General features: G+C 38.8%; 1 protein-coding gene across 5 annotated transcripts in view; it reads right to left on the reverse strand.

Moving 5' to 3' along the window:
* Nucleotides 1–282: 282 nt before the first annotated feature.
* WASHC3 (WASH complex subunit 3) overlaps nucleotides 283–16,265 on the reverse strand; it is a 51,817-nt gene continuing 35,834 nt past the window's right edge. For 2 of the 5 annotated variants that reach the window (XR_014297440.1, XR_014297441.1), the window contains exons 6-8: nucleotides 15,117–15,181; nucleotides 1,805–2,192; nucleotides 283–534 (exon numbers count right to left, since the gene is read on the reverse strand). Coding sequence is in view for 2 of the 5 variants with exons in the window: in XM_082666133.1 (XP_082522259.1) it covers nucleotides 450–534; nucleotides 15,117–15,181 (150 nt within the window). In the remaining 3 variants the exon portion in view is untranslated. The remainder of the gene's footprint in view (nucleotides 535–1,804; nucleotides 2,193–15,116; nucleotides 15,182–16,265) is intronic. The other 3 variants (XM_082666133.1, XM_082666132.1, XR_014297442.1) reach the window with 2 other exon arrangements.

Here is a 16,265-nt window from a genome sequence, read left to right on the forward strand (position 1 = left end):
CACAGAAAATTTCAATCCAGTATTACTTTCTGCCAGAAATTTCTTTAACAACTCTTAAGATACAAATGTACATAATACTTTTCATGCTAAAATGTTCACAAAAATGGAATATTTAGCCAAATTCACTTTTTTGTTTTGCATTGAGTCTATTTTTGATCACTAAACTCACATTGACTTCATTTTAGATGCTCACTGCATCCCTCAAATATTGAGTACTTTATTTAGGCGATTCTACTTTTCAGTTCAGGGTCCTTTATTTTGGTAACAAGACATACTGCCAGCTTATTATAAATGCTTTATTTATTTATTTTTTAACATAGAGGAAGCTTGGTGGTGGATATGTAGCCATTTGATGCTTTTATGACTAAGAGTTAAAGTTCAGGTTCTCTTTCTTATAGAATGTAAATATGTACCAACACATGTATATGTAATTGTTATCAACATTAAGCTTAGTCACTAAAAGAAGATTCGCTGTCTGAACTTTCTTCTATATTTTTTTCACCTTCGCCATCAGGCACTGGAGCGTCCGGCCTCCTAAAAGATAAGGAAAAAAATTTTAATGTTTTTTCCAGTTGAAAAAGAGCACTAACTGTAAATTAGGTTCACCTTAGAATACTGCTGCTAATAAATCTGCCAAATCTGCGTCCTTAACCGAGAGTCTCCTGCTCTCCGCCACAGCGCGCTTCTTGCTGGCTTCTCCAGCACCATGGGGATTCAGTGCTATTCCTGTACAGGCCACAACACTGTTTTCTCCTGCCAGTCCTTACACAGTGTGCTACTTCAGCACTTTCTGCTTCTCATTACCATGGAGACCCAACTACAGACAGAGATGCGTCTGAAGAGGCTGGCATGACCAGTGCTAAATCCTTGCAGCCTCCAAGTGACCACGAGGTACAGAGAAAGGAAAGCTAGAAGTGGAAAGAAAAAGAAAATCTTCATGTTCAGGAAAGCTGCAGGGAGCAGTTTTAAAATGGAAGAGAGTTCAAGAATGGCCATTAAGAAACACAGGCAATATGGAAATTTTGCAGGGGAAGTGAGTGCCTGTCAAAGAAGGTTCTTAATGTCTGCTGAATGTTTTCACTTATATGTTTTATCATCAGAGAAAGAATATAAGAATGAGTTGGTAAAAATAATGTCTTGAAGGTTCCCTAAGCACAACAAGAAAATGTGAGAATAGTTAAACTCCAGCTTTGCATAGATGTGCTATAATAAACTACATGAAATTTAATGGTGTCATTAAAACAGTCAACTAGATAGGCTCCATGGAGTTTGTCAGTAAATCATTTAATCAGTATGGCAGCACTAACACTCAGGCCCTATGCAATCTAACCAAGGAAGTAAATTAAGCCAATAAAGTATACTTGGGGAAACTAAGAGGGAAAGGAAGAATAATATACCTGCTCTGTTTTAATAAAAAAGCTACAAGACTTATTTCTCCCTCAGGCTCCTTGATTCTTATTAAAGATTTAGGACACCAACAAATAAAATTCTTCTTTGCCACAAATATAATTACTATTACTAAAATAAGAAAATGTAGTCTCCTATTTACCTTTAGTTATAAATTATGGCTGAGTTTTGACATATACTTTTTAATATCATATCTGTCATGCTACAAAACAGAAGAAATGCTGGCATTGCTCTCTAGCAATGGGTCAAACATAACCCCGTTTGCTCTGCTGCACAATTTTAGATTATGCCTATGAGGAAGTCACATGTACTCAGTACAATAAAACTTTAAAGCTGGGTACAGCATTTATAGGTTTTGTTTGTATGTATGTATGTATGTACGTACATACTTACTTACTTATTTATTTATTTTGGCTGCACCAGGTCTTAGTTGTGGCACGCGGGATCTTAGTTGCAGCACGTGGATTTCTCAGTTGTGGCATGCGGACTCCTCCTTTTTTTTTTTATAAATTTATTTATTTATTATTTTATTTTTGGCTGTGTTGGGTCTTCAATGCTGTATGCGGGCTTTCTCAGTTGCGGCGAGTGGGGGTTACTCTTCGTTGTGGTGTGCAGGCTTCTTATCTCAGTGCTTCTCTTGTTACGGAGCACTAGCTCTAGGCGCGCAGGCTTCAGTAGTTGTGGTTCACGGGCTCTAGAGCACAGGCTCAGTAGCTGTGGCGCATGGGCTTAGCTGCTCCGCGGCATGTGGGATCTTCCCGGACCAGGGCTCGAACCCATGTTCCCTGCATTGGCAGGCAGATTCTTAACCACTGCGCCACCAGGGAAGCCCCGGCATGCGGGCTCTTAGTTGCAGCATGCATGCGGGATCTAGTTCCCCCACCAGGGATTGAACCTGGGCCCCCTGCATTGGGAGCACAGAGTTGTACCCACTGGACCACCAGGGAAGTCCCAGCATTTATAGGTTTTGACTGATGTTCCATCTGCCTAAAATACTAACACAGAACCACAGTCTTCATCATTCTCCATAGAAACAAGAACTCTAAAAGTAGTGGGCATAAATACTGGGCACATAGTCCCCAGTAAACTTCTCTTTGCTATATACATGATTCCTTACTGTGTTCATTTTATTAAAAAGGAAAACATTACCAGAGGAAATTATTTGAATACTACTTCAAAATTATATTAGTATCTATGGCAACTCAAACAAATAAAACAATGTACATAACTCCCCTAACATAAATGCTACTTAAGAAAATGATAAAAGCAGCTTAGGCCTAGAATGGAGTGAAATTATAAAATTAATTTTTGTGTGTAACCATTTTTTAATATATGTGATGCTATATAGCGTAGTGGTTAAGAACACAGACTCTGGAGCTAGATTGCTTGGGTTTAAATCCTAGCCTTACTACGTACTTGTTGAGCAGCTTTGGGGAAGCTATTTAACCACACTGTGTACCCAACTCACTGATGGGATTGTTGTGATGATTAAGATGAATTATTAAATGTAAAGTATACTAGTAATATGTGGCACATAGTAAGTATATTAAATAAAGGTTATCTATTATTATTATTCTCATCTATCATGCACCTACTACTTGCCAAGAACTGTGTTAGGTGCTGGAGGTACAGAGATGAATAACAAGCACTTACTGCTCTGAGGAAGCTGGTAATTTAGTGGGGGAGACAGAAATGCAAACAAATTATTGTTACACAGTGTGACACACAAAAATATAGTTGTACTAACTACACTTGTTTGAAAAGGAAAGGTAATTCACTCTACTAGGGTTGGTCACAGAAGACTCCAGAGAGGTGGAGACACTTGTGAAGGGGTGTGGGATGAGTGTGAATTTGGCAGAAACAGAAAATGTGGGAGTAAGTGGGGATGAGAGTATCCTGAGTAAAGAAAAAAATGGGAATGGTGCAGCACAGTACATTTGGGACCTGTAAGTTTTTCAGTAGCTAGGGTGTAAAGTAACTGGGGTACAACAGTAGATGAGATTAGGTCATGCAGGGGCAATAGGTGGAGGGTGGGGAAAAGTTATATGAAATGTAAGCTTTCACTGAAATTACACAACTAAGTTTAGGAATCTTAAGTAGTCATTTCGTTTTTGTTTGTTTGTTTGTTTGTTTTGCAGTACGTGGGCCTCTCACTGTTGTGGCCTCTCCCGTTGCGGAGCACAGGCTCTGGACGCGCAGGCTCAGTGGCCATGGCGCACGGGCCCAGCCGCTCCGCGGCATGTGGGATCTTCCCGGACCGGGGCACGAACCCGTGTTCCCTGCATCGGCAGGCGGACTCTCAACCACTGCGCCACCAGGGAAGCCCTCGTTTTTTTTGAAGTATAGTTTATGTACAGTATTATATAAGTTACAGGTGTACAATGGAGTGATACACAATTTTTAAAGGTTATACTCCATTTATAGCTATTATAAAATATTGGCTATATACCCTGTGCTGTACAATATATCCTTGTAGCTTATTTATGTTATATGTAATAGTTTGTACCTTTCAATCCCCTACCTCTATATTGTCCCTCCCCCTTCTCTCTCTCCACTGGTAACTACTAGTTTGTTCTCTATAACTGTGTTTGCTTCTTTATTGTTATACTCACTAGTTTGTTGTGTTTTTTAGATTCCAGGTATAAGTGATATCATACAGTATTTGTCTTTCTCTGCCTGACTTATTTCACTTAGCATAATACCCTCCAAGTCCATCTAAATGGCAAAATTTCATTCTTTTGTACGGCTTAGTAGTATTCCATTGGACATATATACCACATCTTCTTTAACCATTCATCTGTTGATGGATACTTAAGTAGTCACTTATTTTTTAATTGAGGTATAATTCACATACCATAAAATTCACCATTTAAAACTGTACAAATTAGCGTTTCTTAGTATATTCACAAGGTTGTGAAAACATTACCACTATCTAATTCCAGAACATTTTCATTACTCCAAAAAGAAACCCAAAACCAATTAGCAGACAGTCTCCATTTCCTTTTACCCTCATCCTCTGACAACCATGAATCAACTTTTCTGTGTCTATGGATTTGCCTATTCAGGACATTTCATATAAATAGGATCAAGGATATTCAGCCTCTGTGTCTGGCTTCTTTCACTTAGCATAATGTTTTCAAGGTTCACCCATGTTGTAGCATTTATCAGTACTTCATTCCTTTTTATGGCTGAATATTATTCCATTGCATGGATATACCACATTTTGCTTATCCATTCATCAGTTGATGAACATTTAGGTTATTTCTACTTTTTGGATGTTATGAATAATGCTGCTAGGAACATCCGTGTACAAGTTTTTTTTTTGGCGGTACACGGGCCTCTCACTGCTGTGGCCTCTCCTGTTGCAGAGCATAGGCGCCGGACGCGCAGGCTCAGCGGCCATGGCTCACAGGCCCAGCCGCTCCATGGCATATGGGATCCTCCCGGACTGGGGCACGAATCCATGTCTCCTGCATCGGCAGGCGGACTCTCAACCACTGCGCCACCAGGGAAGCCCGGTGTACAAGTTTTTGTGTGAATGTATGTTTTCAATACTCAAGTATAAACCTAGGAGTGGAACTGCTGGGTCATATGGTAGCTCCATGTATAACTTTTGGAGGAACAGTCAAACTTTTTACCACAGTGGATGCACCATTTTACATTTCCACCAGCAGAATATGAGGGTTAAAATTTCTCCATATCCTTGTCAACACTTGTTATTCTCTGTCCTCATTCATTTTTTTCTTTTATTGTGGTATGACAGACATAACATAAAATTTACCATCTTAACCATTTTAAAGTGTACAGTTTAGTAGTGTTGAGTATACTCACAGTGTTGTGCAATCATCACCACTATCCACCTACAGAATTCTTTTCATCTTGCAAAACTGAAACTCTGTACCAATTAAATGATAACTCCTCATTTCTCTTTCCTTCCAGCCCCTGACAACCACTCCATTACTTTCTGTCTCTATGAATTTGTCTGAGTACCTCATATAAGTGGAATCATGTAATATTTGTCTTTTTGTGACTGGCTTATTTCATTTATCATGTCTTCAAGATTCGTCCATGTTGCAGCATGTATCAGAATTTCCTTCCAGTTTAAGGATGACTAATACTCCATTGTATGCACATACTACGTTTTGTTTACCCATTCACTTGTGGATGGACATCTGGGTTGTTTCCACCTTTGGGCGATTGTGAAAAATGCTGCTATGAACACAAGTATACAAGTATCTGTTTGAGTCCCTGCTTTCATTTCTTTTGGGTATATAACCAGAAGTGGAATTGCTGGATCATATGGTAATTCTATGCTTAATTTTTGGAGAAATTGCCATACTGCTTTCCATAGCAGTTATATCATTTTACACTCCCACCCACAGTGCACAAGGTTCATATTCTCACCAATACTTTTGTTTGCCCTCATTCATTTTAAAATAAATTTAGGGCTTCCCTGGTGATGCAGCGGTTAAGAATCTGTCTGCCAATGCAGGGAACACGGGTTCGACCCCTGGTCCGGGAAGATCCCACATGCTGCGGAGCAACTAAGCCCGTGTGCCACAACTACTGAGCCTGTGCACCACAACTACTGAGCCTGTGCACCGCAACTATTGAAGCCCACACACCTAGAGTCCGTGCTCTGCAACAAGAGAAGCCACCACAATGAGAAGCCCATGCACCACAACGAAGAGCAGCCCCCACTCACTGCAACTAGAGAAAGCCCATGCACAGCAACGAAGACCCAAAGCAGCCAAAAATAAATAAATAAAAGAAAAGAAATTTAAAGCTATTTTGAATTGGAATTGCTATGAAAACAAAAGAAAAGCTACACACTAGAGTTCCTTTTGTACATAAAAGAGAAAAACTTCAAAAATCATGAGACTCAAATGAGGTAATATATGAAAGCATTTTATAACTTATAAAAGCTTTACAGGGCTTCCCTGGTGGCGCAGTGGTTGAGAGTCCGCCTGCCAATGCAGGGGACATGGGTTCGAGCCCTGGTCTGGGAAGATCCCACATGCCGTGGAGCGGCTGGGCCTGTGAGCCACAATTACTGAGCCTGCGCGTCTGGAGCCTGTGCTCCGCAACAACAGAGGCCGCGATAGTGAGAGGCCTGCGCACCGCGATGAAGAGTGACCCCCGCTTGCCACAACTAGAGAAAGCCCTTGCACAGAAATGAAGACCCAACACGGCCATAAATAAATACATTAAAAAAAAAAAAAAAGCTTTACAAATGTTAATATAATAATAGAACCCACATCATTATTTCCAGACTGGATATTCATATTCTTAGGGGGAACAGAAATTTGGCTTTTTATGTTATGATCAGAATTGCTCTTGCTTGACCATATATATATATATATATAGATAGATATATATATGAAATGTTTGTTGTAAATTTCTTCATAGAAAGAAGTTTTAAAGATATGTTTAAAAAGGTTGCTACTTTAAACTACTGGCTACATTTCATTACTAAAATCTGAAAATGAAGACTGCATAATCCTCTCAATAGTTTAAACATATAAGTGAATCACTAAAAAAGAGTACATCAGCAAAATGCAGAAAAATATATAAAGTCGTAAGTATATTCATGATTTATCATGTATATTTTTCTAAAATCTCAACCTTTAGTAGTTACAATAGAAAACACTAGCTTGGTAGCTACATTTTAATAAGCATATTTATATAATTTGTGGCATCCAGATTATCAATAAAAGTCTTAGTAAAAGCAAAATTTTTTAAAGTTTAACTTTAAACTCTTTACTAAGTTTAATTTGTTTAAAAAGAAGTATTTTCAAAGAAGTTACTAGGTTGACCTGAACTAAAAGTGAGCCAAAATTTAGAAAGGAAAGGAAAGAAGGACGTACTAACCATATACAAATCAGTACTTTTTAGCATACCGGATGCTGTGTGCATTTTATTTGTCACCTTTCTCCCATTTATGGGAATAAATAAGACTATCAACCACAATCCCTATTGCCCTCATCCCTTCCTTATACTCTTTCTTTGTTACAGTCACATAATCCAGGCCTGGCAGGTCAGAAGAATCTCTTTACCTGGAAAGAGATCAATTCAAGGGAGTGCTCATAACCCAAGCACGACAATCAGAATGCTTCCCCAGAAATGAGCCTTGGATTATGAAAAAGGGGCTCTCTTTCCTTTCAGTTGGCAAAAACTAGCAATATTATAGCTATTTACAATATAAAGCAAATATTATTTGCTAGTTCCTTGTTTTCCAGGAGGAAAGGAAGCTCATCAGCAGTAGGAGAGAAGTGGATGATTATGCCAAGGAGTAAAGGTGGACAGAGGTGCCAGGTGAGAGAGAACACCAGCCAGCCAGTACTGATGGCGCTGCGCCCCTGATTCTGTCCTACTTAGACTTCTTAGGTTTGTGAGTCAATAACTTTCCTTTTTGCTTAAGCTAGTTTGAGTTAGTTTTTCTGATCCTGTACATAAACTGAGCCTTAAAATACAAATATCATTGGTTTGATTTGTTTTCATTAAAGAGATATTTATATTCGTGTTTAAAACCACAGCCACTTTAAGGACACCAAACAACATAAACATTCTTTGGAAAAACATTTATTTATGTAGGTAAATAGTTTAAAGATATTTTTAATTTTCTTTAAATTTAAAACAGTTGAATGTAAAGCAGATTAAGTGGCAAAAACATTGTTAGTAAAACTACTGCTGAGTAGGAGGATTGTGGGGAGAGGGTGCAATAGTTATCATTCAAATCACTTTTCAATATCAACTAGAGCGCATACAAAGTTTTAACGTCACATTATACTTGTCAATTAGTGTTGTTCTCAGAGCTTTATGCAATGGCAATAAGTGGTCTTAAGGAAATAGCAAAACACTGAATTCCTGAACTGAGATTGCAGTGACTACATAAAGACATTTGGGGTAGTTAAAAAAAAAAAAAAAAGACAATTTTGACTTTGATGTTACATAGTAACCAGTAAGACTTACTTCAGCATTACATTTACTCAAACTACACATACTTTGGTCTTTCCATTTCTGAATGCCCATCAAGACAGGTATGTCCCGCCCTTTGTGGGAATCTGTGGCAGATTCCCAGAGCCAGAGAAACAATGTAATGTCTAATAGCGTAAAGAAAAAGAAAGCCAGCCATCCTAGGTAAGATGGGTTTCTGCTGTTTACCTTGGGGTTCTTTACTTCCAACAACTCTCTATCTCTTGCTTGCTAGACACTGGAAGATCACAACTGCTTTTTTTAAATATATTTATTTATTTTAGTTTTGTCTGCGTTGGGTCTTTTGTTGCTGCGCACAGGCTTTTTCTCTAGTTACAGCAAGCAGGGGCTACTCTTCGTTGTGGTGCACGGGCTTCTCATTGCGATGGCTTCTCGTTGCGGAGCTCGGGCTCTAGGCGTGTGGGCTTCAGTAGTTGTGGCACGCGGGCTCAGTAGTTGTGGCTCGTGGGCTCTAGAGCACAGGCTCAGTAGTTGTGGTGCATGGGCTTAGTTGCTCCGTGGCATGTGGGATCTTCCCAGACCAGGGCTCGAACCCGTGTCCCCTGCATTGGCAGGCAGGTTCTTAACCACTGAGCCACCAGGGAAGACCCATAACTGCTTTTTAACACCACCTCTTTGATATTTTTATTATTTCTTACTCTTGTGATCAAGGTCTCTAACAGTGGACTAATCACAATTTTCTGACATTGTTTTTTTTCTGTCCTATACTTTCTAGTCAGTCTGCCAGCCAGTGGTCAAGGTAATTACCCTGAATGGAATCCCAGCTCAGCAAAAACTAAAAAAATGGAACGAGTAAAAAAACCTATTTTGGGGGACTTCCCTGGTGGTCCAGTGGTTAAGACTCCACGCTCCCAATGCAGGGGGCCCAGGTTGAATCCCAGGTCAGGGAACTAGATCCCGTATGTTGCAACTAAAACATCCCGCATGCTGCAAATAAAGATCCTCCATGCCACAGCTAAAGATCCTGCACGCTGCAAAGATGATACCCCATGCCACAACTAAGACCCGGTACAGCCAAATAAATAAATAAAATAAATATTAAAGACAAAAAAAACAAAAAAACTCTATTTCTGTAATTGTTCAGTCGGGGAATTGAGATCAATTCTATCCGTAACCAGCCAAAACCCAACCTTTAATCCATTATATTGTTCTGTAGCAGGAGACAGACGAAGATCATTGGCAGATAAGGTATTCCATTAGAGGGCAGGAAAATCTGCTGGATATGCCTTAAATATAATTAAATAAAGTTTTCTTGCTTTCCAGTATCTGTTTGGTTAACACTAATGAATCTCCTCTCGTCTCAGTGACAAGTAGGCTGAGGTGGTTACTTCTATTTCTGGCAACCATAGTCATGGTCATTCCACAGGCTGGGAGGAAGGTATAAATGTACTTTGAATAGATAAGTCCAGGACAAATGCCAGCTGAGCTGGTTCTGTTTAAAGCCTGCAAAGTAACTTGCTTTCTTTAGCCATATCAGTATGCTACAAACTGCACCCTCCTACTATTAAGAGTGTGACCAGTTAAATTTCAATTTCAGAAGTTTGTTCTTTATTTCTATTTTTTTGTTTTTTATATTTATTTAATTTATTTATTTTTGGCTGTGTTGGGTCTTTGTTGCTGCGTGCAGGCTTTCTCTAGTTGCGGTGAGCGGGGGCTACTCTGTTGCAGTGCGTGGGATTCTCATTGTGGTGGCTTCTCTTGCTGCAGAGCACGGGCTCTAGGTGCACAGGCTTCAGTAGTTGTGGCACACGGGGTCAGTAGTTGTGGCTCGCGGGCTCTAGAGTGCAGCCTTAGTAGTTGTGGTGCATGGGCTTGGTGGCTCCGCGGCATGTGGGATCTTCCTGGACCAGGGCTCGAACCCGTGTCCCCTGCATTGGCAGGAGGAATCTTAACCACTGCTCCACCAGGGAAGCCCCAGAAGTCTGTTCTTTACTACAAAGTTTAAAATATAGATTTTTCAGTTTGGGAAAACAGAGAGTATAACTCAAAAGGATAATTACTCTGTGTACGTTAAATACGTCTTTGTGGAGAACACAGTGGTACACAGGCAACGACAGGACTCTAAACAAGTTGGGATCCAAAAGCCTGGTAAATACAATTGTTTAGAACTTGCTACAGATTTCTCCGTTAAAACATTCATAAATCACAACTAACATTTACTGTTTGTCCAGAGCTGTGCTAAGTGCTTACATCATTCTCTTACTCAGTCTGAACAACTCTATAAAGGGTGAACTCTTCTATTTCCCATTTACTGATGAGGAAACTGATGAATAGATTGATTAGGTAATTAGTGCAGGATCATATAGCTAGAAAGTGGCATGGCAGAATCTGGACCCCAGCAAGTAGACTATTTCTAAAGTCTGCCTTAGCCTGAGCCTTAACCATCATGAATTTCGTCTCTTGATGGACAGGTCCAGAGGCTAGTCTATGTTGGAGTAATAAAAGTAGTAATTACTAGGTAATAATAGTAACCTTAGTTATGGGACATAAATGTAAGCATAGAACAGGATAAGAAGAAACATTTATTTTTTTCTGGTAAGAAAAATCTAGGCATTGATTGAAAATATTTATAAGGCATGATTTACCTGTTCTATATTTCTAAAACAGATAAAACTTAAAATTTTCCATTTTCTTTCCCCTTAAACTCTTTTGAGTATGATGGTGAAAAAGAGACTCTTTCACATATCTTTTGATTTTACAGCATTTTTTTTTTACTAATTTTTACAAGCTAAAAAGAACTAATTCTTGGTTATATAAGCACTACTGTTATTTTCAAAAACTTGGATTTGTAAGAATATTAAATAATCAGAAGTAGCAAACAAATACTATTTATTTGGTAATTATCAGGGATTTTCTTCAGGTTTATAGACTTTCTAAATTTCAGTGATAGTCATTTTTGAAGGAAAATAGCCAGGGTTTCTTCTCCCTTATCATGTAAACTGTTTTGGTTCAAAATTACGTACTCTCCCTAGGTTCATCAGAACCATTTTTTTTTCAATCCCATATATATGTGTTAGCATACGCTATTTGTTTTTCTCTTTCTGACTTACTTCACTCTGTATGACAGACTCTAGGTCCATCCACCTCAGGAATCAAGACGCAGATGTAGAGAATGGACTTGAGGACACGGGGAGGGGGAAGGGTAAGCTGGGACGAAGTGAGAGAGTGGCATGGACACATATACACTACCAAATGTAAAATAGATAGCTAGTGGGAAGCAGCTGCATAGCACAGGGAGATCAGCTTGGTGCTTTGTGACCACCTAGAGGGGTGGGATAGAGAGGGTGGGAGGGAGACACAAGAGGGAGGGAATATGGGGATATATATATACCTATAGCTGATTCACTTTGTTATAAAGCAGAAACTAACACAACATTGTAAAGCAATTATACTCCAATAAAGATGTTAAAAAATAAACAAAAACAACATAGCAAAATTATGTACTGTCAGCTTCCAAACTGTTATATACACAAGCCAACTGAATAACAATGTATTTTCTGATCAGTATTTATTTCTATATTAACCTCAGTTTTGCTCTTTGCTCAGTGCAAACAGATCTAGACTATTTCTTCTTACAGTAATATGAATCTGTCTTACTACCTAAAGCTAACAGAAGAAGTGTATGTTTATACTTAAAAGACAAAAGAACAGTCTTTACTGAAAGCTCTTGGCTGAGCTAAATATGTACATAAGATTCTAAATAAAAGTACACTCTTTCCTTGGATGGCACATTTTCTTCTCCTTTATCATCTCAGACTTTCCCCTCAAAGCGAGGCTCCTTAACTTTTATGTGAACATGATTCCCAAAGTGCCAGAATTCCTCCTTAACAAGGTGACTGATTTCACTTATATCTAGCTAAATGTAGTGGGAGCTGGTTTTCTAGTGGTAGTGGTGATAGGTTATAGTGAGTCACCCTATTCCAACCAGCGCCCCTTGTGACCAATGGCATGTACTTGTGAGGTAATGGGTCAGAATTCAGGCTCCAGGCTGTGGTTGAGGCTGAGCTTTTCTGTTAAGACAATGTTAACTGTTACTGGAATTCTACCCTAAAACTTGGCACCACTTTGCAACTGAATGTTTCTCAATGTTTACAGACAATGACATGCCCTCAAACTTGCTAAGTGAGATACATCAAGGAAGTATTGGGAGTCCTGGGGGTTCTCCCCTTGGTTGTCATCCATGGACTTCTTTTTTTCTTTTTTAATATTTATTTATTTATTTTTGGCTGTGTTGGGTCTTAGTTGTGGCACGCAGGATCTTTCGTTGCAGCATGCAGGCTTCTCTCTAGTTGTGGCGTGCAAGCTCCAGAGCGCGCAGGCTCAGCAGTTGAGGTGCATGGGCTCAGTAGTTGTGGCAGGCTCCAGAGCACGTGGGCTCTGTAGTTGTGGCACAAGGCTCTCTAGTTGTGGTGCTTGGGCTCAGTAGTTGTAGCATGTGGGCTTAGCTGCCCCACAGCATGTGGGATCTTAGTTCCCTGACCAGGGATCGAACCCCCATCCCCTGCATTGGAAGTCGGATTCTTAACCACTGGATCGCCAGGAAGTCCCATCCATGGACTTCTTAAGATGGCGATACCTAAATGGACTCTTTAAGAATATGAAGTCAGCCTGGCCATTTAAGATGGGGGAAGGAAGTGCCATGGGGAGGAATACAAACATTCAAAGACACCAGGATAATGATACATTCAGAGAAATGCCAGTAGTTTGCTACAGCTGCAGGAGATAGGGAAGTATGGATGAATGGCAAGAAATGAAGCTTGAGTCTTGATGATAAAAGCATTTATTTGCAATTCTAAGATGTTAGGCTATATGTTAAAGGCAGTGGAGAATCACAGAAAGATTTGTATGTATGAACAGATGAACTATATGAAGAGATCCACTAAGTTTTTAGTGACAGGTTGAAAGAGAATAGGAAAACCAACCAGGAGTTATTATAATAATTCAGGTGAAAAACGATGAGGGCTTGAACTAAACAGCAATGGCATGGAGGCATGTGATCAGATGTGAGAGATTAAAAAAGAGAAAATCACAGTGACTGAAATGTTAAGGGGTAGAGAGAAGGGCTGAATCAAGGGTGACTTTCAAGTTGCTAGTGTGGGTAGATGGTTGAAGTAAAGGATAATGAAGTAGGTTTAGGCTGGGCAGAGGATGAAGTGAAGCCAGTAGGGGGTAAAGGGACTGGATTATAGCACTTATAGGGCTGCTTATAGGCCCTATAGCTTATAGGGCTGTTAGTTTTCCATTTATTACATTTTCTCTAAAGAGAAAAATCATGATTTTAAAGGTCATTTTAGCTCTCTGTTAGTATAGAAGGTCTACTGTGTATTTCCAGAAGCAAAAAAGAGGTCACAGTCAATGTTAAAGATATTCCAATAAGTACCAAAATGGATTAGACCCATATGTTCAATTCACATTAAAGTATATGTCACAATCCATCTGCTTTTAAAGTGTGTCAGAAACAATTTCCAGAGCAAATGCCAAATATCCTGGAGATGCTTTAGTTCAAATTACCAATTATACCATTTTACTTGAACTGTTTGCTACTGAAATACATACTAAATGGAGATACATGTGGGAAATCTGTTCTTGCAGACTTCTAAAAAATTCTTAAATTTCATATTTTGAAAGATAAAATATGAGGAAAAGATTGTATATATGAGGGGAAAACTGCATACATTTTCTTGAAGGGCTGAGAGCCAAGAAAAATTCCGAAGTATACTGCTAGTACAGTGTGAATGCCTGCATAGCTACCATAGCTAAATACATTGGGGTGAACTAAAATCCCAAACTGGAAAGACTCTTTACAAGTGTCTAGATACTTGCAAAGGAGACTAGTTCTGAATAATCCATTACGATATATTTTACTCAGGATGAGCTATGTAGCCAGGTTTGTCTGGATGGAGTAAATTACTGTCAAATTTCTGAGCCACAAATTTTCAGCATTTCTCACAATTTTTTTTATAAAACTCACACAAAACAATATCTAGTTTCTAATAACCATTACTGTGGACTTAGAGTTACTCTATTTATTTCCCCATCTGGCTCAACCTAGATCATGTAGAGTAAATTTCCTATACACTAAGGTCTTAAATAAAAAACTATAGATAATTCAAGAGAGAGAGAGAGAGAGAGAGAGAGATGGAGGGAAGGAGGGAGGGAGGGAGGAAAAAAGCATGGGAAGAAAAAGAGCACTGCTTCTTGAAGACACTACTGCTGTGCAACAAAACTGTCATCAAATTCTATCCCTTTTGCATATACAGATTCATCATCAATCTATTGAAACTACTCCTAAAATGTCTTAAGGCTAGTTTTAGTAGCATAGCATAGATTTTTCACTTTTTAAACATAGCAGAGACACTGTTTATGAAGGTGGTCTCCTCAACCATAAAACACTGTATAGGAGGGAGGGTGGGAGGGAGGGAGACACAAGAGGGAAGAGATATGGGAACATATGTATATGTATAACTGATTCACTTTGTTATAAAGCAGAAACTAACACACCATTGTAAAGTAATTATACCCCAATAAAGATGTTAAAAAAAAAAAAATCAAAAAAAAAAAAATAAACAAAGACCCTGATCTCCTTGGTCAAAAAAAAAAAAAAAAAAAAAAACACTGTATAGGAAAAACATATAGAGCTTGAAATATTTTTATTATCACTGATAAACTCATCATCTTGGCAGTAATATCATTATATTAGAAGAATTACTTACTCAAGAAGATCTGGGTCTAGTCCTTCTGATATCATTTTGTTTCTTATTGCCATGACTGGAACACCCTAAGCAAAGAACACAAGATAATAATTCAATTATTAAATATACCTCCTTCATAAAAACAGACAAATAAACCAACGGAACAGAATCAAAAGCCCAGAAATAAACCCAAGCAACAAATATTTGACAAGGGAGCCAAGAAAACTCAATGGAGAAAACAGTCTCTTCAATAAATGGTGCTGGGAAAATTGGATATTCACACATAAAAGAATAAAACTTGACCCCTATATCTTGTACCATTCATAAAAATTAACTTGAAATGGATTAAAGACTTAAATGTAAGACCTGAAACTATGAAACTCCTAGAAGAAAACATAGAAAGAAAGCTCCTTGACATGGGTCTAGTAATGATATTATGGAAATCATACCTAAAGCATAAGAGACAAAGTAAAAAATAAACAAGTGAGACTACATCAAGCTACATGTAGCTACAAAGCTACACAGTAAAAGAAACCATCAAGAGAGTGGGAAAACTGGGCTTCCCTGGTGGTGCAGTGGTTAAGAATCCGCCTGCCAGTGCAGGTGACATGGGTTCGAGCCCTGGTATGGAAGATCCCACATGCCGTGGAGCAACTAAGCCCATGCACCACAACTCCTGAGCCTGTGCACCTAGAGCCTGTGCTCTGCAACAAGAGAAGCCACCGCGATCAGAAGCCCACGCACAGCAACGAAGAGTAGCCCCCACTCGCCACAACTAGAGAAAGCCCGTGCACAGCAACAAAGACCCAATGCAGCCAAAACTAAAATAAATAAAATTTATTAAAATAAAAATAAATAAAATTTATTAAAAAAAAAGTGGGAAGACAACCTACGAAATGGGAAAAAATATTTGCAAACCATATATCTGGTAAGAGGTTAATATCCAAAATATATAAAGAACTCATACAACTCGAGCAAAAAACCAAATAATTCAATTAAAAAATGGGCAAAGAACCTGAATAGACATTTTTCCGAAGACGATATATGAATGGCCAAGAGATACATGAAAAGATGCTCAACATCACTAGTCACTAGGGAAACGTGAATTAAAATCACAATGAGATATCACCTCATGCCTGTTAGAATGGCCATGATCAAAAGACAAGAGAT

The sequence above is a fragment of the Grampus griseus genome, assembly GCF_964374135.1.
Source record: "Grampus griseus genome assembly, chromosome: 11".
In the NCBI taxonomy this organism is placed as follows: Eukaryota; Metazoa; Chordata; class Mammalia; order Artiodactyla; family Delphinidae; genus Grampus; species Grampus griseus.